A 26281-nucleotide genomic window follows, 5' to 3' on the forward strand; every position below is an offset into this window, starting at 1 on the left:
TCAATCATAATAATTACATTAAATGTTAATGGACAAAACATTCCAATTAATACCAGAGGTGATCAGAAGGGATAAAAAAAAAAAAGCAACACCCAATTATATGATGTCTAGAAAAGAGGCACTCTGTTTTTTAAATTAGCCTTTTTTTTATTTGATAATAGTGGACACACAATGAGAAACAGTTTAAATATAAAGCCACACATTGGTTAAAGTGATGAGAAAATATACACCATTTAAATACTACACAAAATTTAAATTTTTAAGGAAATTTTAATTTAATTAAGTTTTAACTCTAAGGCTATGTTTATCTTAGCTTAACTGGACTCAAAGATAAAGAACATTAACACATGCAAAGAGATAAATTATGTAAGGATCAAAGGTTTAATTCGTCAGGGAAACAATTGTTTAAAAACTTGTAATACCAGAGAACTTCCAAATACGTGAAAGCACACTTGGAAGGATAAGAACTCTAAAATAATAGGGGCACCTGGGTGGCTCAGTGGGTTAAAGAAAGCCTCTGCCTTTGGCTCAGTTCATGATCTCAGGGTCCTGGGATCGAGCCCCGCATCAGGCTCTCTGCTCAGCAGGAGGCCTGCTTCTCCCTCTCTCTCTGCCTGCCTCTCTGCGCACTTGTGATCTCTGTCTGTCAAATAAATAAATAAAATCTTTTAAAAAAAGAACTCTAAAATAATAGCTATGTATGTTTTTAAACTTTCACCATCATTATCAAAGAACTTGAGTAGGTAGTTCTGGGTTGACAATTTTTTTCTCAGTTGGAGGAGATAATACTCTGTTGTCTTGTGGCTTCCTTGGGGCCCTCTTGTTTTAATTCTTTTTACTTCATGGGAAATCTGATGTTTCCCTCTGATTGATTTAAAGTTCTTTTGTTGGTCTTTTGTAATCTGCAGTTTTCCCATGATTGTCCAAGGAATGGATTTATTCTTTTTTATGCTGTTTAGAATTGTTTTCTAAGTGTGCTTCCTGAATGCCTTTCATCAATCAAAAACATTTTCATCCATATTTCTCTATTTTAAATACGGCCTCATCTCTATGCTTCCTACTCTGTACTTCATGGAATATGATGAATTACAATTGAAGACAATTACAACATCCATTATAGTAACATTGATTGAGTATTCACTGTACAGATAGTGATTTCAGGCGAATTAATGCATGTAGTGTTCACAGCTACTCCACCCAATACTCTGGCTTCCCCCATTTTACACATGAAAACACCAAGACACAGCAAGTCCTCCCCAATCAAAGGTTACTAAGAAGAAGAACCAAGGCCTGTAGGTGGGAATTTTGTAAGACAGAAAGAGAAGGAAAAGAAGAAAAGGCAGGAAATCAAGGAGTGGAAATGAGTAGGACATCACTTCCAGTGTTCTGTACATCATCTGCTTCAGGTTGAAACAAAATATTTATCATCACTGATGATAAAAATAAGATGTCTGGGTTGAGGATATGCAAGTAGAAGTTTCTACCGTAACTACATAAATACAATACTATCAGACCTACCACTTCTAATCATCTTCTAAGAACCAGAGACCCATAAGAATCTCCAGAAGGTCACCTTGGTCTATCTTCTTGCTTGAACAATGACACAACTTTATAAAAACATGAAGCCACAAATGCTTTACTCCAGGTCCACTGGTGTCCAGGTCCACTTTCACTACATTGAGCTCCTGGACAGGACTTGAAGAAAGAACTGAAATCTCAGGGTTTAAAAAAATGGTGGAAAGCATAATTATTTGTCCCGTATGGAATGAATGAGTCAGCTGAGAGTTGTTCCCATGACCTCTGTAACAGTGTGTGGGTGGTGGGGAACAAGTGTCCCCTTTCTGCTCACCAAGCAGTGGAGAGGATGTCATATTCTTTGTCACATCCACAAAAGGGGAAAGTCCCACAACAGGGCTGCAACCATGGTTTCCAAAGGGTGTTGAACACTGAGAACTGCTGTGGGACAGGTGTGAGTGTCCTGCGATGCTCTTTGATGGCTGCCTCAACTTTCTTGACCACCGAGTCAAATAACACTTCATTATCAGGGTTAAGAGGCCGGGCCTCAGAAGGGTCTCTGGAGATGTCAAAGAGCAGTGGAGGGTCATGGTAGGTGACATCTCCAGAGCATGAACAGATGCCACTTCCATAACAGGCACCAGCCCCATCTGGGGAGAAGTTGGGAGTCACATAATGGACCTTCCACACCGTTGCACCTGGAAAACAGAAGTCCGTTGGAATGCTATATTAATCATTTTAGGAGTCTTTCCATTAATATATTTCTCAAATACTTTTGCCAACAATTGATAAGCTTTTTTGAGTTGATTTTTCTAAGATTTAATTTATTTATTTGAGAGAGAGAGAGAGAGAGAGAGAGGAAGCCTGAGCAGGGGGGAGAGGCTGAAGGAGAAGCAGACTCCCTGCTCAGCAGGGAGCCCAATGTGGGGCTCGATCCAAGGACCCTGAAATCATGACCCAAGCCAAAGGCAGATGCTTAACCAAATGAACCATCCTGGTGGCCCTGATCCTGGAGATTCTAACTCCAACTGCTGGCATAGGCAAAGTGGAAAATTTTCTAAGGCTAAATACCAATTTCAGGTCTGATACTGACCAAGGTGATTTGTCAGGATGCATCATTTTTTGTTCTTTTCTTCCTCCCTCTGCCCCTCTTTCTCTCTTCCTTTCTTGTTTCTGTTCTTTCTTCCTGAATAAATGGTTAATAGTTCTATTTCCAGAAATCAGTTTTAGATGGAAAACATCATAAGTGTTTCCCAGCCTCTGATCCATGAGGCTTAAACAGAATTCTGTGAGAGGGGTTTTGCAGAAAGGCTATGATTTTCTGATAAAATTAGGCTAAATCCCCTAACTGAGTCCTTTACCCGCTTTGCTCTTCTGTCTTTCTCCTCTATGGAGAGCAGAGGTGATGGCTGGAGAAACAGCAACCACTTTGCCATTAGACCATTAGAAGGAGCATAAGAATGAAAACGGGCATGCCAGAGAGGGCCAACTAGAAATAGAGAAAGAACCCAGATCCTGGTCACGGTGTTGAGCACTTCCAACTTCTGAAATCCTTATTATGAAAATATAAGTAAAATTCTATTTGCTTGATGTTTTATAGTTAAATTTGGGAAATTTTTGTTGTTGAGGGGAGCTGTTTTGTTTTGTTACTTACCATTGATCATGCCCCTAACTGTGACAGAATCTAGAAGGAAGAGGTTTTGTGGGTTTGTTCTAGTTTTATGTGGGAGATTGATCCACAGTAACCTAAAGAATGGATCCTACCACAGTGGGTTTGTGGGTTTCTTCTAGTTTTATGGGGAGATTGACCCACACTAACCTAAAGAATGGATTACACCACAAGTGATGGGTCACATGGAAGAAAAATCCATATATTTTCTGCAAATTAAGCTAACTCCCATGAAGTAAGAATTCTAGTGTCTACAGATGTAAGGAAATGAATATTCCTTGTTAATTGTTATTTGAAGGTAAGGAGGAGATGATTAACTGGAAGGGGACAGCCACTGCTGTGGGAGTTACACTGCAGACTTTATTCCTTGTTGCTAATTATTTCCATGTCCTTGGTTCTGGATATTTATATTCTCTCTTTCTGTCTCTTTCTCACTCTGATGTATTCATGCACATGAGCTTACACACACCTCTAAAATCTACCACGTGGCAATGGCTACTTAACTAACTTCTTTAAGGAAAAAGAATCATCATGGCTGGGTGCGGGGTGCATGGCCCAACTTCCCCCAAGAGGAAAAGGAAACGGGGTATGTCTTTATCGTGTTCCCACATGTCTGCCATCTTCATACTCACAGTCCTTCTGATGCCACCTGGCTGTGTGCAGGTAGACCCCACAGTAGTGGAAGAGGAACTCGTGCTCCGAGTGAGACACCCTGCCTTCCAGAAGGGGCATTAGGTTGCGGCCGTCAATGATTCTTAGGAGAGAGGGAGAGATAAAGTGGTGAGAGAGGCATGATTTGGTCATACATGTTATGACAGGAAGGGGGAGAGGAAGAGGAAAAATAGGAGGAGGAGGGGAAGGAAGGGGAGAAGAAGAAAGGACTCTAAAAAAACTTAAAAACTTATTACATATCTTCCCTCATTTTATAACAAAAAACAAACAAAAAAGAGGTGAATCTTACACAACCTCTAAGACAATTGGAGAGGTGAGTGGCTGGAGCTGCTTCCATACCTGTCCTGGGGCAAGATCCCTCCACCTATATAAGACAGGGTCGGGTAAATGTCCATTAGGCTCGTTGGCTCATCAATCACTTTCCCAGCCTCCAGGACTGTCGGCCACCGGAATATTCCTGGGACACGAATGCCCCCTTCCCAGCCGCCCATCCCCTGGCCACCTGAAACCAAAGATGAACGTCAATGATGAAGCCAAGTCAACTGTATTTCTCCAGTCAGTTGGGAACTACATCTAGAGGGAACGTTTTCTGCCATTTGCCAAATTCATGCTAATGTGCTATATTCACACATGGAGAGAGATACAGAGTACCTCAGGTATATTTCTTGCATTCCAGAAGCTGAACCTCAACTTGTGAAAGTGGCCATCAGGTGACAAACCCAGCTGTCATAAATAAAAACAAGTGATGTCCTAATATGGTGCATTATTTGGTGCCAATGAGGACCACACAGTTTCCCTATTGTGAGAAAAGAGAACTTTCCATAAGCTAGCAAATCTTCAGTCTTCGTTGGAATCACATTGGGCTCTAAAAGATGGATAAGTAAATGAGGCTCCAAGCAAGACCGGGGAAACAGGTTCTACCCGGATCATGCTGATCCTTGAGAGAAAATAAGGAATTTGAACTTTATTCAGTGACGAAGATGGAGACATCATAGAAACGTGAATGGTCCAGAGGTGGAGAAAGTGTTGAGATCCTATCTCAGATAAAGGATGTTTCCGGTGTTTCAGAGCACAAAATAAGTGAACCCTTGCTTTAGGCCCTATGCTGAGGCCAAGATGTTCTTTGCAAAATAGATATACAGTCTTTAGCCAAATGACATAGTCAAGTTCATACAGACATACAGACAATGAGATTCTCTGGGTGGGGTGGGAAGAAACTCTTGCAAAGTAGGACAAACATGAAATGTTCATGGAACAACTTTTACATGGTGGTTACTCCGGCAGTATGAATTACAACGGAAAGACAAGATGGGGTATCTGCATGCAGAAATGCGGAGACATGAAGGGGGAAAACATTTAAGGACAAAGACTGCAGGCTAGCCAGCGTCCAAAGCTGTCCTAGCTCAGCAGCAGCACCCTTCTACCTGGAAAACTTAACAAGGTCCCTGCACTGAATTTATGTTTGTATACCAAAAACCAACAAACAAAAAAAACAAACATAAACCCACCTTGACATTTTCATAGTCATATTTAATAGCCAGCAACTGTGTTAGGACCTACAACAAATCTAATCGTCTATGCAGACACCAAAATTTGTGTTTTAAATGGACTCAGCTCCTTCTGGTGAGCTGGGGGTCAGTTCCAAAGATAAAAATGGCTCACAACAATTTTGCTGTACCTCTTTGAGAGGTCTGCAAAGGCACTTTTTAGAGTGATGGTTTTATGCACACACAACCTCCCACCACACACACACACACACACACACAGAGTCAATGTCACTACTAAAATCAATACAAATATAACGGCATATATTAATTTTATTACACACCTTTGCTGCTAGGCTGGTCAACAATTTAGTCTACGCTAATTGACAGTAGGTCTATAGCAAGCTGGCGTGACCCACCAGAAAAGGTGAATGAATACATGTAGGAAGTCAGTTGCTGTCAATCAAAATATACAATGTTTCTATTGTATCTATCTACCTACAATCTATCTATCAATTATCTATCTATCTATCTATCCATGGATCAACCAATGTACCTATCATCTAGCTACCTATTAATTTTACCTATCACATCTTTGCAACCATACAGCCATATATCCATCCAACCATCCATCATCCATCCAACCATCCATCCACACGTCCATCCATCCATCCAACCATCCATCCAACCATCCAACCATTCATCCATCCATCATCCATCCAACCATCCATCATCCATCCAACCATCCATCCATCCATCCATCCCTTAGTCTATCTGTGCATCTATCTATTTCATCATCTCTTTATTCTATCCATCCATCCATCCATCCATCCCTCATCTACTTATCTATCCTAAATTGTTTCATAAAGTACAAGGAACCCCTAAAGTTCTGACTTTTGTAATGATGACAAGTTTGACACCATTTTACTTTTTTTGATTGGGGTTGGGGCGGTCAGAGGGAGGGAGCAAACACCAAATTCATTTTTAAACTCATGTGTTTAATCTACTTTGCTGATCCACAAGGGCAAACTCAGTGGGGCTACTGAATAACCCAGCAGGTGTACATCAAGTAAGTCAGAAGAATCCACTCGCAGTGAGGAGGAAGGCACCCTCTCAAAATGAACACCTCCTTTCCTGATCATTTCACCATGTTTGAAGCAGTGATAATATAATTGATTTCATTCCATTAAAAGCCTGGATTTGGGTTCTCTGGTCAGTATTATTCTAGTGGAAGTGGTTCTCAGCTAGAAAGGACTTTGGGCCTGGGAGACACTCGGCAATGTCTGGAAACAGTTTTGGTTGTCATATTTTAAGGGAAGAGGTAGGTGCTCCTGGCAACTCTAGGGTGATGACCAGGAACAAACTCAACACACTTACAGAGCTCAGAACACCCCACATCAAAGAGTCATCCAGCCCCAAACACTCAGGGTGCCAAGCCTCAGAGACCTGCTTTAGATGGTCATTGAGACCCTCTGCATTTTCACTCAGGAGGCTCTCATTACTTCAGGCACTTTGGTCTTAAATTCTCAGGAAGCACCCCAAACTTGCACCTTTTTTCCGTCTGGTTTCATAAGAGGGGACAACTCCCACGAAATTCTCCAAACCGAGTCTGCAAATGAATGCACGTGCAGGCACAGAAAAGTACACGCCACTGGAGGGATGAAACTCAGACACATGGGGTCTCTGCACATCACCTTTGTAGACGCCGTTGTAGCCCCCCAGTTGGGCCTCGCCTTCCTGTACCTCCAGACGACCCCCGTTATCAGAGGTGAAGTACACCAGCGTGTGGTTGGTCAGGAGCTCCCGGTCCAGGGTCTCCAGGATCCTACCTGGTGGTGGGGGGGGACAAGAAACTCTCACCTTTCACCATGAGCCACTGTCAGTGCATGATGTCATTATTGGGCATGGGTTAGCATTAACAGTATAATTAAGGGTTATTTTATGGTATAGGCTATCATAATAGACAATAAATTTTGATGCTGTAGTCTAATATATATGTAATATATTTAAGTATACTATATAGTAGAGACACAAATATATATATACTATATGCCATAGAATGCATATACTACAGACTGTACAATAACAATTGAGCTTTAGATGGGTAAAATTATTTGTTATATATTTTACATTATATAATTTATATATGTAGGTTAAAGCATATATTCAGTATAAATACATAATAAATAGAAAATACGTGATATAAATTATGTCTAATAATATAATAATAAACACAATTATATTTAAAATATAAAAATATATAAGATGTTTAGATATTATATTTTAAATAATAAATTATAATGCATAATCTATACTATAATATATGATAAGTATATTATTTGTATGTAAACATATAATTTATGTATTATAATCCTATATACTTCCTATATTATGAATATTATATGGTAATATGTAATATATGATGTGCAAATATGTAATATATGATATGTAGATATAATGAAATATTTATAACCATAAAAGTTATAATTAATAATACCTTAAAATAGTATATTCAATGTATAAATATATTATATATAAATATATAGAGATATACATACATAAATAAATATAATCTATTACATAATATAAATAATCTACTAAAATATTGTATAATATTTGATGATTATATGTTATCTAATAGTATTATATAATGGTTACTTATTATATAACACCAATAATATTTTATTATGTAATATGTAATTTTATTATATAACATTTAATACACCATTTTAGTTTTAGTTTTAATATTTTCTTACATAATACTTAAGAAATATAATATATATAAAATATATATAAATATATGAATATAAAATAAAATATATACTACACATAGGAAATATATATTATATAATATATAAGAAAATATATTTTTTGAATGACATAGGAAAACATATACATATTATATATTATATGCATCCCTATGTATACACATACAATATATGAGAAACTATGAACTAGTATGAAGTATACAACAAGATCATCACTCAAAATCCAAGTAACCATCATGTCTTAGGCCTGTTGGTTCAAAGAAACTCACAAACACTAATAAAACAGAGAAGACGCTTTAAAAACTGACATGTCCAGGAATAAAGCCCCAGGTTCATACCCTTGCCCTGGAGAGCATGAGCCCCGCCTCGTAAAGGAGGCAGTAACCCCACACCCTCTCTGAGGGTTGCTCCTGACCTGCAGGTTATTCTCCTCCTTACGCATGGGACCATAATGAGTCCTTCACTACCCTCCGCCAGCGTCATGGTGATGTGTGAATAATCTCTGAAGGGGACAAAGGGCTTTTTGTTTTTCCCTTTAAATATTTATATATTTATTTTTCCCTCTAAATATTACGCTTATTTATTTGTCACAGAGAGAGAGACAGCAGAAGCAGGGGGAGCCACAGGGAAGGGAGAAGCAGGCTCCCCCCTGAGCAGGACACGGGGCTCCAATCCCGGGACCCTGGAAACACTACCTGAGCCAAAGGCAGATGCTTAACATATGGAGCCACTCAGGCATCCTGGGAACAAACGGCCTTTGAACAAAACAAGTAGAAAGCTGATCTAGCCACATCCCAAACTATGCTGACTTAATTTCCAGTTCCCGCTGGACATCCACCCTGGGCTCTGTATGGTCACACCACAGTCCTACTATCCAGTGTGACTCCCCCCCACCCACAATCTTGCCCCATTCAAACATGGAAAGACAACGCGGCCGGCTGCAAAGAAAACGGGTTTAAGCATTAACTCCTCATATTTTCTATTTCCTTGTTTAAAAGTGACTTGTTTTGGAAGCCACACTGGCCATTTTTTAGAAACGTTGCAGCCAGAAATTAACCTACTTTAAAGCCCAGATTTCCTAAGAAAAAGATTATAATGGCTTTTTGGTAAGAGAATAATTTACATGTACAGTATCAGTTCTCATTCATTCGAGTTGGCTATCGTCTTTAGCATAAAGGTTATCTGTAACTTATACCAAGTAAATAAAATACACGTGAATCCTTTCATTTCTTGTAAATACATACATGTAAACTTCTGTGTATGTAATGTGTAAAACATATAGAAGTGTGCGTGTACACGTATGTGCATACGGCAACAGAATAGCCATAAAATCTTTTACAAGACAAAAATACAAGAAAAGAAAGCAAGAATAAAAACCTGCTAAAATATGTTTTTAAAGTACAGGTTCTCTCCAATAGAGGATTTAAAATATTCCTGGACACTTGGAGCTTTCAGAAGATCTGCTTTGTGTGTCATTCTGAGGACACCACAGTTACGGCTTCTTCTTGAGAAAGTTATTAATTTAGGAAATGATTTAAGTGTAATCATCATATTACCAACTAGAAACACACACACACACACACACAAGACGTCTCTCTGATTTTTGATCTGCATCTGATTTTAATAGAATTTTCATAAGCCATGCAAGGGGAAAAATGCAGTGTTTTGGGAAGACGTCATGCAGAGAAATATCTATTTTTCATTTCTCCCATATAAACAGGATTAGCCCGGGAATGCAATTAAAAATATTACTAAATGCAATTAATAGTACTTACAGAGCACCTGTGTATTTACACAGAGTACAGAATAAATGTAATTAGCTGTTTGTGGCAAATTCTGCATTTAAAAAGGGACAGAAAGTCTATTTGCATCAAACAGCTCTGTGACTCTAGATACGAATGGACCAGAATGCCTTGTTTCCAAAGCAGATTATCCTGGACCGTAACAAACATCCAGGAAAAGAAATCAAAATCTTCCAACTTTACTGAAGTTACAATGTTAGAAATGTTTTTACTGTAGCAGGTTTCAATGTTTGTATCTGCCAGGGAATTTAAAAAAAAATATATATATATAGTAGCATGCACATACACACATATGAACAGTATATGTTTATGTATATGTATATGAGCATTAATATTTAACGTGCATGGATACATTTTAAATATTAATTTAAATCAATCATATACTTAATTGATTTAATATTAATAGATATGAAACACATGTTTATATACACCTAGGATATATAAAAGTGACATTTTTATATTTGAAAAACTTTAAAAATTTTCAATTCTGTGACTATTAGTCTAGGTGGTTCTGCAGAGAACACTTTCCAGAAAGTAGCAAAAAAAAATACTTCCTTACACTTTTTGAGATGAAGAAATACTCCGTCCTGCGCAATTGATGGGAAAGGCTATTTGGAAAGCACGATTCGTTGTTTTACTGATACGCATATGGTGTTTCCTCCTCATTTATGACCCGTTGTGTTTGTTTCCACATTGAGCCTTATGACTTTGAAACCAATGACTTCAGTTAAGGTAAATCCCCTCCACATTTCTAAGCCTTTCCCGTAAAAATGAGCTAAGGAGAAAAACACATTTCCTTCCCTATCTATCAGAATGATGGGGAAAGGCAGTCTTTTATTACCGTGTTGAACAGTCTTTATTTTAAAGATAGGAAAATCCCATATTTATAGTAGCAACTGTTTTCAGGCAGGGAATACTCACTGATTTTGCTGCACTGACAGCCAGACTTTGATTCCGTTCCTGGGAACAGATATTCACCGAGTGCCCAAGATCCACACGGGGCTGTCCGTTGTTTGAGGCAATCGGTAGGCATTCAATTTCTCTAGCCCGGGCATCAGATGCCTAAGATCGTGTTTCTGGACACTTACCCACCATCCAATCCATTTCTTCGACATTATCTCCATAGAGTCCGTATTTACTGTGCCCCACAAACTTCTCCTTGGTGATCAGTGGAGTGTGGACATGGAGGAAGGACACAAACAGGAGGAATGGACTGCGTTTGTACCTAAGGGATGGAACGGGAACTGAGTTATCGTCACCCACAAAGGCGTTTTCTCCAGGACTAGGATTCCACATCAGCTGAAAGATCTCACAACAGTTGACAGAGGTTGTCTATGTCCCTACGTGACCAATACCCCTGACAAGATTAACAAAGAGCACAGCAGAATATCCATGGAGAGGCCATGAGTAGGAATAAAGAATATTGGGACGTTTGCATTAGCAACAAAATAGTGAGTGCAATCTGTCTTCTGAAGAAAGACTTCTTCATTCCTTTCTCCTCCTCTTCTTCTATGCTGTCTGGGACATAAATGTGATGGCTGGAGCTTTGGCATTAACTTTGGGCTATGAGGCTGCTTACGCAGAATCACAGGTAGCCAGATAGAAGGATCTAAGGTGCTCATACATCTTGTCTGTTGTGTTCTGCACATCAGTATCCAATGGGGTCACTTAAGACTCCTCCTCACACACTTTTAGAACTGGGCATTATAAAGGGGGAAGGGCATAGAGATTGGATGTGTTCTGTCACAGACAGCCACGGGAGTGACAACCACAGCTGAGTGACTACGTTGTGACCACTGTGTTAGAACAAAGACTGAAAGTGTATGAGTAGATGGGATCCCACTGTTGGACACATTAACCCCACAGCATTATACATTTTCCTCTTACATCCACTCCCCTGAAACCCATACACACCATCTCAAAGAGCATCCACACCCACAACTCAATCTGCTTCTGGCTAGGAACCTAGAAGGGAGCCAGCATGCAAATTGGGAGACAATTACCTTCATGCCCACATGGTTTGTATTGAACATATAAAACTTTAAATTAAGTATCTATACATAAAATGACTCCCTCATCATTCATGCACACAAAAGGATTTTCCAGCTGCTGCTAAAGCACACTAAATCAACATCAATCCCAAAGGTTGAATCCATTTAGATCCCAATCCATATTGAAGTGATATGGACCAAAGTATAGGGATTCCAGTGTTGATAAAAAAGAGTGAGCAAGATATATTTCTTTACCCTTTCAGTGTTTATAATTTGCAGGAAATGCAATGCTCAGTTTTATCCCCAGGAGAGATTCTACTATATGAAAATATCACACACAGATACACAAAGGTCTGTAACCCCAAGATGAACCAACTTCTCTGAAATACAAGCAAGATTCCCATGCATGGAATCGGACCACAAAGGGCTCCATACCTGTCAATAAAGGCAAGAGCCTCCTTGAGCATGAGGGAACCCACTCTGTCTTCCCTCATTGGCTGCTGGATGATTTCATGGTTTCTCATAAGAATGCAGTTCCAACGTCGAGTAAACCCATAACTGGAGTACCAGACAATGAAAAACACAAAGGCAAGAAGAGCAAAGGCGATGATGACCTTCCATGGAACGGAGAACCAGTGGGCAAACTTGGGGATGAGCAGCAGGAGGGGCACCAGACCGAGCACCGCTGTGGAGATCCAGAGTTTGATCCGTAGCCAGCGGTGAAGCTCTGCGGTCTTGGACGTCTGACAGTCATTGAGGAGGCCAAAGGGCAACCCGTAGAAGTAGTCGAACCCATGGTTGAGAGGGTGGTAGCAGTGATCGTCCCGAGAGGCGCAGCTCAAACCCAGGTGCCACTTGCCTGTGGGAAAAACAAAATGGCAGCCTATACGTCCACCTGTTTCTAGAACGTGGGCTTTGCTTAGCAAAAGCGAAGTATGACTTGCACTGTCTTGCTGTGGGGGCATCTTCTTGGTACCCCAGTCACGGCCCTGAGGATGCTCAGAAGGTTATCATAACTCACCAACACTGCTTTCTCTACACCCTGCATCTTTCCAACTCAAAGAGGGCAGTAGAAACCCCTTTGCTCGTTGCTCTCTCTCACTCTAAAATAAATAAATCTTTAGAAATATAAAAATAAATAAAAATGCACTCACTTCTCTGCTGGTAATGATGTTACGAAAACAGTAAACCCCCTGGCCTGCCCCCCTACAGAATATTCCATTTTGGTGATAGCGATGGACAAGCCCATTTGCTTTTGGTTCCCATGATTCTTCCCATACTCTGCTCAATATACCAAAGGTCCCGGAAAATCATGCATTGAATCCCTACCCCACGTGTCTCCTTTCAACAAGAGGGAAGCTGGCATGGGTCCAGCTGACATCCCAGGAAGATTAAATCACACAAAAAAGGGAAGTGCATGAACATGCTTCCGAGTTCAGAGTCCTGCGGGCCATACCTATGAGTCCCGTGCGGTAGCCGCGATGCTGCAGCAACTTGGCAAAGGTCGTCTCATTGGTGGGCAGACCACCCGAGCCTCCAAGCCAGGTGAGCCCTCGGTTCAGGTTGAAGGAAGATGCCATTCCTGAAGTCAGAGAAGAGGCACCCTGTGAGTCTCACCGTCCCTCTTTCGTGACCCTCACGATAAACGCCAGGATTCATCCTGCTCTCCTTGAAATGTCTTCTACTGAGCCTCCACCATTCTTTTCTTTTGAGAATGTTCCCTCACTTTTTTGTTTCTACTTAGCTTGTTCTCACATCTGTCAAAGGCACATGCTCTGTGGATCAGGGTCACCAGCTCACACACGATAACCAGGTCACGCTGGCATTTCATATGAACAATGAATGGTGTCTTAGTATAAGCACCACATGTTGCATGGGGCATACTTATACTAAAAATCTAGTCATTGATGATTTAAAATTCAAATGTAACTGTGTATGTGACTCTGGATGATATCTTTGAACCTCAGTTATGAACTTTGATGCCATGTCTCTACCTGGTGAGAAACCCACATCTCCTCCAGACCCTCCTTTGAAGCTGAGGTCCTATCTAGACGTTGCTATACTTAGGAACCCAAATCACAACATGACCAACAGAGAGTCTGTGGTCTTTGTACTTTAAATGTGCTTCAACAAAGGAGGTCATGATACCCCTGGCCATCCAATGCATGAATTCCTTTGGGATCCTCCCTCTCACTCAGCTTCTTCTGTCCAGTCCCATGTCAAGTCCTGATAACTCTACCCCAGTAAAGACTTTGAATAGTTATCTCCCATGCCATAGCTTTTGAGCAGAGATTCAGCTGGTCTGTGCTTGGATGTCCACCAGCCAAATGCTGTCCACCATCCCACGACCTTCTGAAGAACCCTTCCAACCTATTTCTGTCCCATAGTCAAACCTCATTACTGCCCGTCCCTCACCTTCTATTTAAATCTAAATCTGGGGTAGAGCTTACACTATGTTTGCTAATCTGAGACAACTGATTATTGCTGTGGCTGCCTCATTGACCTTTTGCATTCATGCCTGACTGCATTGTCTGTGCATGCCCCTTCCTCTGCTGAGCACACCCTCCCTCCTAACTCTTCACATTTCAAGCAACATCATTCTGGAGGACTTTCCTGGAATTCTGGAGAGGCCCCTGTGAGCTTCCTGTGCTCACTGAACTAGTCCTTGCATTGTGGGATCGAGCCCTGTATCGGGCTATCTGCTCAGCAGGGAGCCTGCTTCCTCCTCTCTCTCTGCCTATTTCTCTGCCTACTTGTGATGTCTGCCAAATAAATAAATAAAGTGTTTTTTAAAAAAAAAAGAATAAACCTATACATGAAAGGAATCACACAAACATGCACAATCAATAAAAAAATCAAAATATGTTAAAATAGCATTGTGATCCTATCTGCTTCTCGTTTTTCTGTTCTCAGCATAAATAAGTACATTAAAAAGATGCCTTTTGCCAAATCCTAAAAGACAAAAGCCTTTTTATCATTTTCAAGAAAAGTGGTTACATCTTTTAATTAATTATAAATATATGTATAGATGTTAGTGTGTGTATACAAATTTGATGGAGCAGAACTTTGATCTCATCTTCTTGCATGAGGAGAAACCTATGTCTCCTCCAGACCCTTCTCTGAGTTTGAGGTCCTCTGTAGGCATCTCTATACTTGGGTAGAAACTTAGGGATTGGGAATATTGATAACTTCTACATCATAAAATGTTGAAAATGTTGCATCTCTATACTTGATGTATACTCTCTATATATCTCTATACTTGATGTAGGCATCACTATGCTTGGGTAGAAACTTAGACACTTACGGATTGGGAATATTGGTAACTTCTACATCATAAAAAGTTCAAAATGCTGCAGCTGAGTATAAAAATTGATATTTGTAGTGTTGATGCTACAACGTCATGTTGTGCGTGTATGTGAGACAGAGAATATGTATGAGGCTCCTTCTTTTCCTTGTTCCTCCCAAGACCTAGGAGAAGAAAGCATGGCATAAAGACAACATCATCCTCACATAGCCCTGCCCCACCTGTTCGGACGGGGTACCGGCCGGTCAGGAAGGCAGCCCGACTCGGGGTGCATACGGAGGCAGCTGCCAGGTGCTGGGTGAGCCTCACGCCCTCGCTTGCCAGGCGGTCAATATTGGGTGTGCTGCGGACAGAGAGAGGATTCAGCACGTGGGTCTCTACTTCTCAACGAGACAAAGAACATTGAAAGCCATCCTGCTTTGAGTCCAGTGGACTGTCTTTCCAGTAGACCTGAAATACATGCCTCTTAAACATCAGTCTGTTGACCTGTTTGCATGCCTGCCCGACGGCCCCAAGGAGATGGAAAGTAGACTTTAAAATGATGTATCTTCAGGCAAAACAATTGCAGACTAATCGAGGTCCGCAGGTATAATTAAACCCTAGTCAGTCTGAGCTCATAGGCGTTTCAATGCTAACGTTAGTCCGTTTGCTCATAATATATTCCTGAAGTGAACGGGTGACTTGGGTTCATAAAATTTTACTGTATTTCTGGTAGTAAAAATGTGTCTTTCTTTTTAATAACCAAATGCGGACATTTTGGGGGTTTCGTTTACTGCCCACGTTGTTCGTCGGCTAAGGTATCGTGATCTTAACAGCATGTGAATGACATCCTAGTCTCATAAGCCCCCAGCAGTGCGATAGGGGACAGATTTGTACATCCGCCCACAACATTCTCACTATCTGTGTCAAGGAGACCTGTGCAGCCTGATGTTGGGTGCAGGTACACTCAGTGTGTGGTTGAGAGTAACAGTACCAGAGTCTCAAGCGATGTCTCCCGCCTTACCCATCACTTGCTCGCGGAAATTAAACAAGGAAACACGTGGGCTCATGCAGACCTTCAGTGCCTCCAAGAAGACTGGCTCCTTTCCAAGTCCAAAAATATACTTAAAATACAGGACTATTCCGTGAACCACATTCCAAGCAGGAAGGGCAGTATTTAAACTCAGACTAAGAGGCACAGTGTATTTGCACATGAATAAGATTTGTCTGGGGCTGGGGACCAAGGGGCATTCAGCAGATGGATCATGGTCACTGAAGGCTTCGGAAATAATTCAGGGAAGACCCTGAAAAAATTTCATGCCATTCGTCTCTGCCATGGGACATTATCCAATACAGACAGAAAGGAAGGAATGACACCCGCTACCACATCATTGAAAACACGATGTTCGGTGAAAGAAACCACACACCAAAGGGCACATCATGTGTATTATGGGCTGAGTGGTGGTCCCCAAAATTCATAAGTAGGAGTCCTATCCCTCGGGACCTCAGAATGGGACCGTTTCTGGAGCTGGGGGTCGCTAATGGGAAAGGAGTTAAAACTGAAGTCAGAGGTGGGTCCTTATAACAGGAGATGAGGACACACAGAGCGATGGCCACATAAGGGCACAGGAGAAGATGGGGTCTACACACCAGGGAGAGGGGTTCAGGAGGAATTGGCCTCAGCCCTGCCTAGATATCAGACCCCCAGCCCCAGCCCTGCCTGGGTCTCAAACCCCCAGCCTCAGCCCTGCCTGGATCTCACACTCCCAGCCTCGGCCCTGCCTGGATCTCACACTCCCAGCCTCATCCCTACCTGGATCTCAGACCCCCAGCCTCATCCCTACCTGGATCTCACACTCCCAGCCTCATCCCTACCTGGATCTCACACTCCCAGCCTCGGCCCTGCCTGGATCTCAGACCCCCAGCCTCATCCCTGCCTGGATCTCACACTCCCAGCTCCAGGACCAGGAGGGAATCCATGTGTGTTGCTGAAGCAGCTCAGGATGTAGCATTTCTGGAATGAGCCAATCCCAAGCGACAGAGCACATTGGTGATTGCTAGGAGCTGAGGGCTGAGGGCTGAGGGCTGAGGAGCAGAGGCAACTGGTACTAGGTATGGGGTTGCATTTTGGGGGCACACAGAAGTTCTGGAAGAGGATGGAAGGCACGGCTGTACCACCCTATGCATGGGCTCTGCCCCCGGAACGGTGACCTTTCTGTGGGTTACAGAGGAGCTGCCGTGTTAGGGGAATCTCCCCTCAAAAGCAGGACAGCAGCCACCAGACCTGGGAAAGCAGGATGCAAAAGCTGAGCTCTGCTTTTCTGAGGGCCTGCGAATGGTCAATGCTGGCCAGCCCCATGCTAGGGTCCAGCTGCTCCCGAAGGCCCGGGGCACACCCCTCCCTCCACAGTGGGACAGGGACAGCTTCCTTACCTCACCGTGTTATTACCGTAGCAGCAAATGTCCCCCACCCCAAGGTCGTCAGCCATTAGCAGCACGATGTTGGGCCTGGAGTTCCTCGTGGTAAAGGCCACACTCAGGCCCCCCAGCCAGCAGCACAGGCACACCGACAGCCGGCTGGTCCTGGAAGCATTTGGGGATGTGAAAAAAAGCAACACACACGGTCAATCTGGGCCTGCCTTGCGGACAGCTGAGAAGGCGCCGTCGTGCTATTTCTTACCAACGCCCGCCACACAGGACCCCTGGCCTACCTTCCTCGGAAACCAGAAGTTATTTTATTTTACGTGTTTATTCTTTATTTATTTTTAAAGACTTTATTTATTTATTTGAGTCAGAGAAAGAGAGAGGGAACACAGCAAGGAAGAGAAGCAGAGGGAGAGGGAGAAGCAGATTCCCTGGGGAGCAGGGAGCTCCATGCAGGATTCGATCCCAGGACCCCAAGATCATGACCTGAGCCGAAAGCAGACGCTAAACTGACTGAGCCACCCAGGCGCCCCCAGAATGTTTATTTAAAGTCCTATTCCGTGTTAACATGGTATAACATACACATTAATTTTCTATGCCTGGTGATATTTAAATTCTTATAACTTTCCCAACTGTTTCATGATATGAGACCCTTAAATACTGTTTAAACCTGAGTGGGAGGCCTAGTAATTGTATTTATTTGAATAAAAATGTAAATAAAGTAGAAAATCAGGAGCAAATTGTTAGTGAGCCTGGCTTTTTTTTTTCTTTTGATGCTCAGTTGTACTTCTTAATACATTAAAATATGCATTTAAAATAACATTGAGAATTCTTTTAACATCTGAAAAAGGAAAATTGGCATACTTGCATATGCTCCTAAGTGTTAGGCTGTAGACTCATGCATTTGTAACTATTAAATGCTATCATATGCTCCAAAAAGATTTTGAACAAAATCGTTCCCAGTTGAGGATCATTTTCTCATGCAGAAAAGTGGTTCCAAAACCCCAAATTCCAACTGATCCATTCCCCTCCAAGCCCTGCTCACTCTACATCAAAAAAATGCATCTTAAAACCATTTGCATGCATCCACCTACAGGACCGTCATGGCAAGCCAACTAACTCAAAGCGTGTCTCAGTTGGATTCCTCAAAACTTTCCCAAATGGCCTGGCCCGTCCCATTTTGGCCACTTGAGTGCCCTCCAAAATGCAGCTAACCTGAGCAACCTTATCCTATCAATCTGGTTGCAACGCTCCCCAACCAAGTCCAATGGCTTCCCATTGCGCCATGATTGGCAAGCTGCACCAAGTGATGTTCTACGCTGTTCCGTCATGCTTTCCTCTCACTACCCACTCCCCAGCCTTGGCTCATCCATGGGCATCCTTAAAATCCCTACAACGACCTATGACTTTGGACCTTGGGCAACCTGATGAATTTGCATACATGCCGTCACTCGTAAGGTAAGCGTCACTTCCTCAGAAAAGCATCCTGTGGGACGTCAGCAACCCACAGCCCCTGTAGCAGGTTTAGGGCTGATGCAGTAGACCAAACATCAGCCAGGGTAAGGAACACAGGACAGAGAACCCTTCTGTCCGGGATACAGAGAAAAAGGATGGTTTACAAGGTCACCTACTCACCAGTTAGAGAATGGCTGCTTCATGACTGCGTGTGCTGCTCCCCTAGGGAAGAAAAAGAAAAAAAAAAAGAACTGTAGAGCCGACCTTTGTCTCATTGCCAGGAGGTCTATCCAAAGGAAACTGTTCATATGGTCACTGTCTCAATCCTTCACAGCTCATTTGCAAACCAGTCATGTTTGCCCAGGGAGAATCTAACAAAGAACACGACCCAGTCATTTCTGGGTAGATGTCATGGCAGATTTCCAACACATGATGTGGATCTGACAACAAAAACCCTTCATGGCAGAGTCACTGAAATACATAAGTCGCTGACGAGTGGGCAGGCATTCCGTAACTATGTGTACCAGGCATACGGTATGTATGGTACACAGCTACAAGGAACATTTTCCTCCCCAAGGTTGATAGGCAATGTCTACCTTAAAAAAACACAGTGATGAACAATATGGACATATGGCGATGTTGCCCCAACTCTTTGAGTGTAAGAATGCATGTTATCAGCTATAATTATGATCCTTTTATAAGAGTCCAAAGAGTGATAGAGTCCTGTCTTCTCCCCACAGAAGATCCCCAAATGGCTGCAAGTTGGTGATACTTGGTAGGCTGAGGAACCTCCCCACAAGGCAAATGGTATGTAATAACGATTAATGACACCACCCTAGAGTTTATAGGGCTTTTTCATCCCCAAGGCATCTCCAATGTTCCTTTTGGATCCTTAAAATACCTCACCCTGCTTGCCTGGAAGGCTTTATGACACTTCTTTTGTTTTATGGGAGAGGGAGCTGGGGTCATACAGCCTAGAACACTTTCACAGAGGCTGGTAAATTGTAAGTGTGGCATTCAGAAGGTCTCTTCCCTATAATCATGTGTGTGTGTGTGTGTCCAATTCCCAGGGCTCCCTTGTCATCTTAGACCTCCAGGAAGACTCTTGGGTGGGATGATTTTCCTGGGCCACTTGGTGAAGCTGACCCTCCCTTTGCCTCTGCCCCACAGAAACCTCCATCAATACTTGTGTACCCAACTGATTTCCATTGTGACCTCCCAAGAAGCCATACTCTAATGTTTCCTCTCTCCAGCCCCATTGCCTCACACATTACATGGCATTCCTGTAAATTTCCAGAAATTTCTAAAATGCATTTCTAGTTCATGCTCACCAAAGACATCGAGTATTTCCCAAGGGTTGCATGAAAGATGCAAGAATGTTGTTGTTGTTGTTGTTGCTGTTGTTGTCTTTAATTTACCACCTGTAGCCACATCCATCTCAATTTTCTAAGAATGTATCTCTCCAACCCAAGATTGGTAAACTCACCATGGATGGTCCTAGTCACGTGCAAAGATCTTTCTAACCAGCAAGAAATAAAAGCTATTTATAAAGTAGATGGAAATCAGAGTTACAACAGAGCTCCTACTGTCTCAAAGAATTATACATATCAAATCAAGGAGAACGTGTCTACCCAGGAAGCTCCTCTACACCGTTCTGCACAACCCATTTCTCCCCTTCCTCCCCACACCCAGATTTTAACAGAGGAGTTTTTTCAAGGTGGGCAAACCAGTGATGCATATTTGGGCTTCTGGAGATGGACAAATACAAGAGACTGGTATCATAGATCAATGTGGTTTTCCAAATTGGTTTTATTTCCCAGCTATCTTTGAAGAGATGTTCGAAGTTATGGACCTAATCAAGAAGCACTGCTCAAAATCCTATTCTATAAGGTCATGTTATTAACTGAAAAGGCAGGAAATACATAGGCCAACAAAAGAATTACATCCTCAAATGGATAAAAATGCAAATGCAGATGTCTGCGGTCTATATTCTTTCATAGGGAGAATGAGAGTCCAAAACCAAACCCAAATGAAGCAAAACCCCAAAACCAGTGCTCTTGGTTGGTGGTATGGACCTTCCAAAATGATGGGGGGGGAAATGCAACTATGTGAGTGACTGATGTGTTAGTTAGCGGATTTTTGGTAATCACTTTGTAATACATACTGACAGCAAATCATCACATTGTAGGTCTTAAATTTACCATGTTCTGTGTCAATTCCATCTCAACAAACCTGAAAAAAAAAGCCTTTAAAATTCCTGATTTTCATGTTTTCACCTTTAGAGGTTACCTCCCAATGACCCAGAAATAGCAAAACATATCAGTCATGGACACTTTAGTGAGAGAGAGTTTCTCAGGTAGTTACACGGAAGAAACTGGAGATGGTGCCTTATATGCAAATATAAGGGTATTATGTGCAAATAGGGTATTTCCAGATGTGATGAAGTAAAGGATCTGGAGATGACACCATTGAGGATGAAGGTGGCCCTAAATCCAAGTAAGGTGTCCTTGTAAGAGACAGAAGAGGAGAAACAAACAGAGAAGAAGCCATGTGAGGACAAAGCCAGAGATGGAAGGGTGTGGCCATAAACCCAGGGACGCCTGGAGCCCCAGAAGCTGGAGGAGGCAGGAAGGACCCTCCCATGGAGGTTCAGGAGAGCGCACAGCCCTGCCCCACCTGGATCTCAGCAGCCCTTCCCCACCTAGATCTCAGACTCTGGTCTCCAAAACTGGGGGAGGTTACACTTATGTTGCTGTAAGCCCTCAGTCTGTGGTCATTTGTTACAGCAGCCCCAGAAAACAAATACACTTTTAAGAAAGATTCCAAGAAAATTACCTGCATGCTTAGCTAGTGGAAGTTTTGTGAGGGGATGCTGCCACTCAATATTAAATTTTTGAGAAATCATAAGCAATGGCACACCATGGTGTGCCATTCTTCTCACTCCAGAGGCAGCAGGCAAAAGGCAGGGGTAAGGTTGTTGATTGCAACCTTGCTTTTCCACAGAATCAGGAGGAAGCCATCTGAAATCAGGCTGAAGAGGAAGGGATAAATATACTCACGGTGCAGAAATCTATGCTATCTCCTGTAAAGTAAGGAAGATGCACTCACTGATCTTTTGGGGTTCTTTGATGGTAAAGCTGTATAATTCGGGGAGGCATTCCTCAACCACAGCTGAAATCAAAACAGTAATTACTTTTATGGGACCTTTCATCCAAGGACACCGCGATGCTACCTGGATGTTATCTCCTCAAGCTTTGGAGGAAGGACAGTAATACTATGATTACTCCCACTCTTCTGTGGATCCAGGAGGTTCTAGGGGTTAAGGTATAGCTTAGGGCTAACTAATAAAGCCAAATGCAGCCTCTCCACTAATTAAAACATTCTCCCTATTAATATTCACTAACAAAAATCTTCTAGCCACAGAGACCAGTCTCAGAAGTGCCCATATGTTCTTCCAAAAAGTTCCTTCTTTCCCTTACACACCTGGAAAATCACGAAATTATAGAACCAAAGCCACAGTCGACTTACAGAGTGGACCCATGATGGTGGCTTGATGCCCTGCGAAGCACCGGCATGTTATCTTCGTGGCGGTAATCCATAGGTAGGTGAGCAACTCAAAGACATGATTGCGACCCAGGAAGAACTGGACAAAATTCAGCCTACCATACTTGAAATGGAGCAAATAGTTCATCATAATTTTCAACTGAGCATCTCCTTCCTTTCTTTGCTGTGTGTTCAGAACCAACATCTGCAGCTGGGCCAGTCAACACAGCTAAAGCAGGGGAGATGCCTAAAGACAGAAATTCCCATGTGTGTCTTTAACAAGAGCAGAGAAGAGGCAGAGTTGGGAAATCGGTCAAATCCAGGTCGGGTTCTCTCAGTTGCGGCACTGTGGGTGTCTGGAGCTGAATGGTTCTCTGGGATGGGACATCTTGGACACTGTCAGGTGAGGAGCAGCATCTCTGGTCTCCACGGACCATGTGCCAGGAGCACCCCCTCCCCAGATACAACAACCCCAATTATTTCTACACATCGCCAAGTGTCCCCTGGGGCATGAAATCATCCTGTCTCCATGGTGAGCTCCGCCGAGTGGAGTGGAGCTCCACTCAGCTCCGCTGAACCAGTAGGAACTCATTCTTGGATGATTTCAAATGTTGTTTACTCATCATGCAAGATTCTGATTTTCTCATCCAGGTTGTTAATTTAGAATAGAATCTCTGTGATTTTCTTCCCTCCCCCTAATTTAAATATATTAATAAAAATTGAATGTAACAATTTTCTCCTTGCTTTATTTTAACAATTCCTGCTGGAAAGAATTTAATATGTTGACTTGTGGTTCTTCACTTAAGAGACTTCTAAAAAGATCCACATATTTCCCCAAACTTCCTCCAAATTGACTGAGATTCAATATTTAATATTAAATTAAATTACTTAAATTTAATATTAAATTTAATTAATATTAAATTAAATCACTTAAATTGAATATTAAATATTCAATATTTATTAAATATTACTTATGTATTATTATTTTAATATTTATTTATTTATTAGAGACCTCAAGAGAGAGCATGAGCAAAGACGAGGGGTAGAGGCAGAGGGAGAAGGAGACTCCCTGTTGAGCAGGAAGCTGGACATAGGGCTCAATCCCAGACCCTGAGATTGTGTCCTGAGTTGAAGGCAGATGCTTAACTGACTGAGCCACCCAGGCGCCCCTATTCAATGACTCTTGCAACATCATTATTATAAAATATAAAAGAGAATACTCAACAGCATGAAAAAAATTTAAATATCTGTTATTAGAAACATACTCTTTTTTCCTCCTAACAGTTCATATAAACCCACATTTTCTGCTGGATGAGATAAACCCATCTCTCCATTATATGCTTTCCACTAAGGAAAAGTCCACTAGTAAAACATTAAATGGCAACCATTATGAAGTAAATTCAGAGACCAGAAACCTGGTTTCTTTTTTTTTAAGATTTTATTTATTTATTTGACAGAGAGAGATCACAAGTAGGCAGAGAGGCAGGCAGAGAGAGAGGAGGAAGCAGGCTCCCCGCTGAGCAGAGAGCCTGATGCGGGGCTCGATCCCAGGACCCAGAGAGGCTTTAACCCACTGAGCCACCCAGGCGCCCCCAGAAACCTGGTTTCTAAATCTGCAACTGTTATGCCCTGTGTCAGCTTGTGATTTTCAATATTTTGGTATTCACTGAGTCACTGTAATGGTGCGCGCTGCATTCTCCCATTCAGCGATTATAACAGATAGCAGAATGAAAGAAACAGAGGAAGGAAGGAAGGAAGGAAGGAGCAGAAGAGAGAAAGGAAGGGAGGAAGGAAGAGAGAAAGGGAGAGAGAAAGGAAGGAAGGAAGGAAAGAAAGAAGGAAGAAAGGAAGGAAGATAGATTTTAGAGTAAACTTACTTGTATAGACTTTATGTCATTTTACTACCAAGCAAAGGTCACCCACCTCCATGACCTTTGATGAGCCCACTTACTTGTCTTCCTAGGAATAACAGAAATACCCTTAAACACATAAAATCCACATTTTGCAAGTGTCTGCTCACAAGTGAAGGGATAAATCAAGTCTGGACGTCCCAAATCCAAGAGAATACCACCCAGCAATCATAAGGATTTCACTATGGATAATACAGTCAACAACCTTGAGGCATCTCCAAATTGAGTATGCTGAGTGAGAAAAGCCACACAAAACAGTATAGGATACCTACCTCCTGATCCCATTTATAAAAAATCCTAGAAAGTGCATGGAAGATACATTACAAGTAATCTACCCTTGACGCTTCATTCTCCACCTTGCTAAGCATTAAAAATTCAAGCACACCGAACTGGAATTACATTAACTCCCCATATTTTCTATTGAATTACATGAACTTAACGTATTTTACTTACTGGAAACAAGTTGTCTCTCAAGCTCCAGCATTTAGGGACAGTCGTCCTGTGCGTCCAGGCTCCTGTCACAGTTCCTAGTGACTGCACTCATTATTATAATTAAACATTTATTAAGTACCATGGTGGGGGCACTGCTCAAGTCTGTCAATTATCTTTATAGGTAAGCATAACCTAACAGGGCAGCTGGCACATACTTATTTAGCAAAAGGATATTTCACCAGAGCTCAACCGCCACCAAACATACATATATAATTAAGGGGACTTAATTAAGTCAAATATTTTTTCTACCTGGATAATTCAAAAATTAAAAGGTTAAAAAAATTCTCCACTGACTCCAGTTAGGTTTTCAAAACAGCAAAGGGAGAGTAGGGATACATCATGGTGCGTTTTCGCATCTTAGATTCTATCACAAACTTTCTTTTTTTTTTTATTCCTTTTTAAAAATTATTTATTTATTTATTTATTTATTTGACAGACAGATCACTAGTAGGCAGAGAGGCAGGCAGAGAGAGAGAGAGGAGGAAGCAGGCTCCCCACTGAGCAGAGAGCCCGATGCAGGGCTCAGTCCCAGGACCCTGGGATCATGACCTGAGCCAGAGGCAGAGGCTTTATTTAACCCACTGAGCCACCAAGGTGTCCCCTATCACAAACTTTCAAAAGTAGCTTCTGTATTCTGGTCTAAACGTGTCTTATAAATACTGCACCTTTAGGCCTCAATGCACAGCTCTGAGGAGGGTGACCATCACTAGCTGCATTTATAGGTGGAGATATCATGGCACGGAGACAGCCTGTATGCAAGATTCAGTGTCACACTCCTAGAACAGTACATGATAGAAGAAGTGCTTAGAAGGTAGATGAGGAGACAGATAGATAGTAGATGGGTGGACAGATGGATGGATGGTTGGATAGATAGACATAGATGGTAGATACAACAGATGGATGGATGGATGGATGGATGGATTGATAGATGACAGATGGGTAGATAGGATAGGTAGATGGATGAAAAGATTGATAGATGATAGATGTATACATCAATAGATGGTGGAAAGAGAGATGATGGATGGTTGGATAGATAGATAATAGATAAATGGATAGGTGGACAGGTGGACGGATGGATGGATGGATGGATATTTGGATGGTCGGATAGTTGGATGGTTGGATGGATGGATGGATGGACAGATAGATGATGGGTGGATGGATGGATCGATGGATAGATAAATGATACATGGGTGAATGGATGGAGAGATAGATTTATAGATATAGATGGTAGATATGATAGGTGGATGGATGGATGGATGGATGGATGGTAGGA

The 26281-nt window shown here is 42.0% G+C and overlaps 1 protein-coding gene across 1 annotated transcript; it reads right to left on the bottom strand.

Moving 5' to 3' along the window:
- Nucleotides 1–1845: 1845 nt before the first annotated feature.
- On the bottom strand, nucleotides 1846–19266 carry ARSH (arylsulfatase family member H). The gene is made up of 10 exons (XM_059385313.1): nucleotides 19244–19266; nucleotides 17618–17767; nucleotides 15427–15548; nucleotides 13358–13483; nucleotides 12337–12760; nucleotides 10999–11135; nucleotides 7035–7169; nucleotides 4196–4358; nucleotides 3817–3938; nucleotides 1846–2213 (listed from the first exon to the last, which is right to left on the bottom strand). The coding sequence occupies exons 1-10, from the start codon at nucleotides 19264–19266 to the stop codon at nucleotides 1846–1848; spliced, it is 1770 nt and encodes a 589-aa protein (XP_059241296.1).
- Between the last annotated feature and the right edge of the window lie 7015 nt (nucleotides 19267–26281).

This window comes from Mustela nigripes, chromosome X (genome assembly GCF_022355385.1).
Source record: "Mustela nigripes isolate SB6536 chromosome X, MUSNIG.SB6536, whole genome shotgun sequence".
NCBI classification, from domain to species: Eukaryota; Metazoa; Chordata; class Mammalia; order Carnivora; family Mustelidae; genus Mustela; species Mustela nigripes.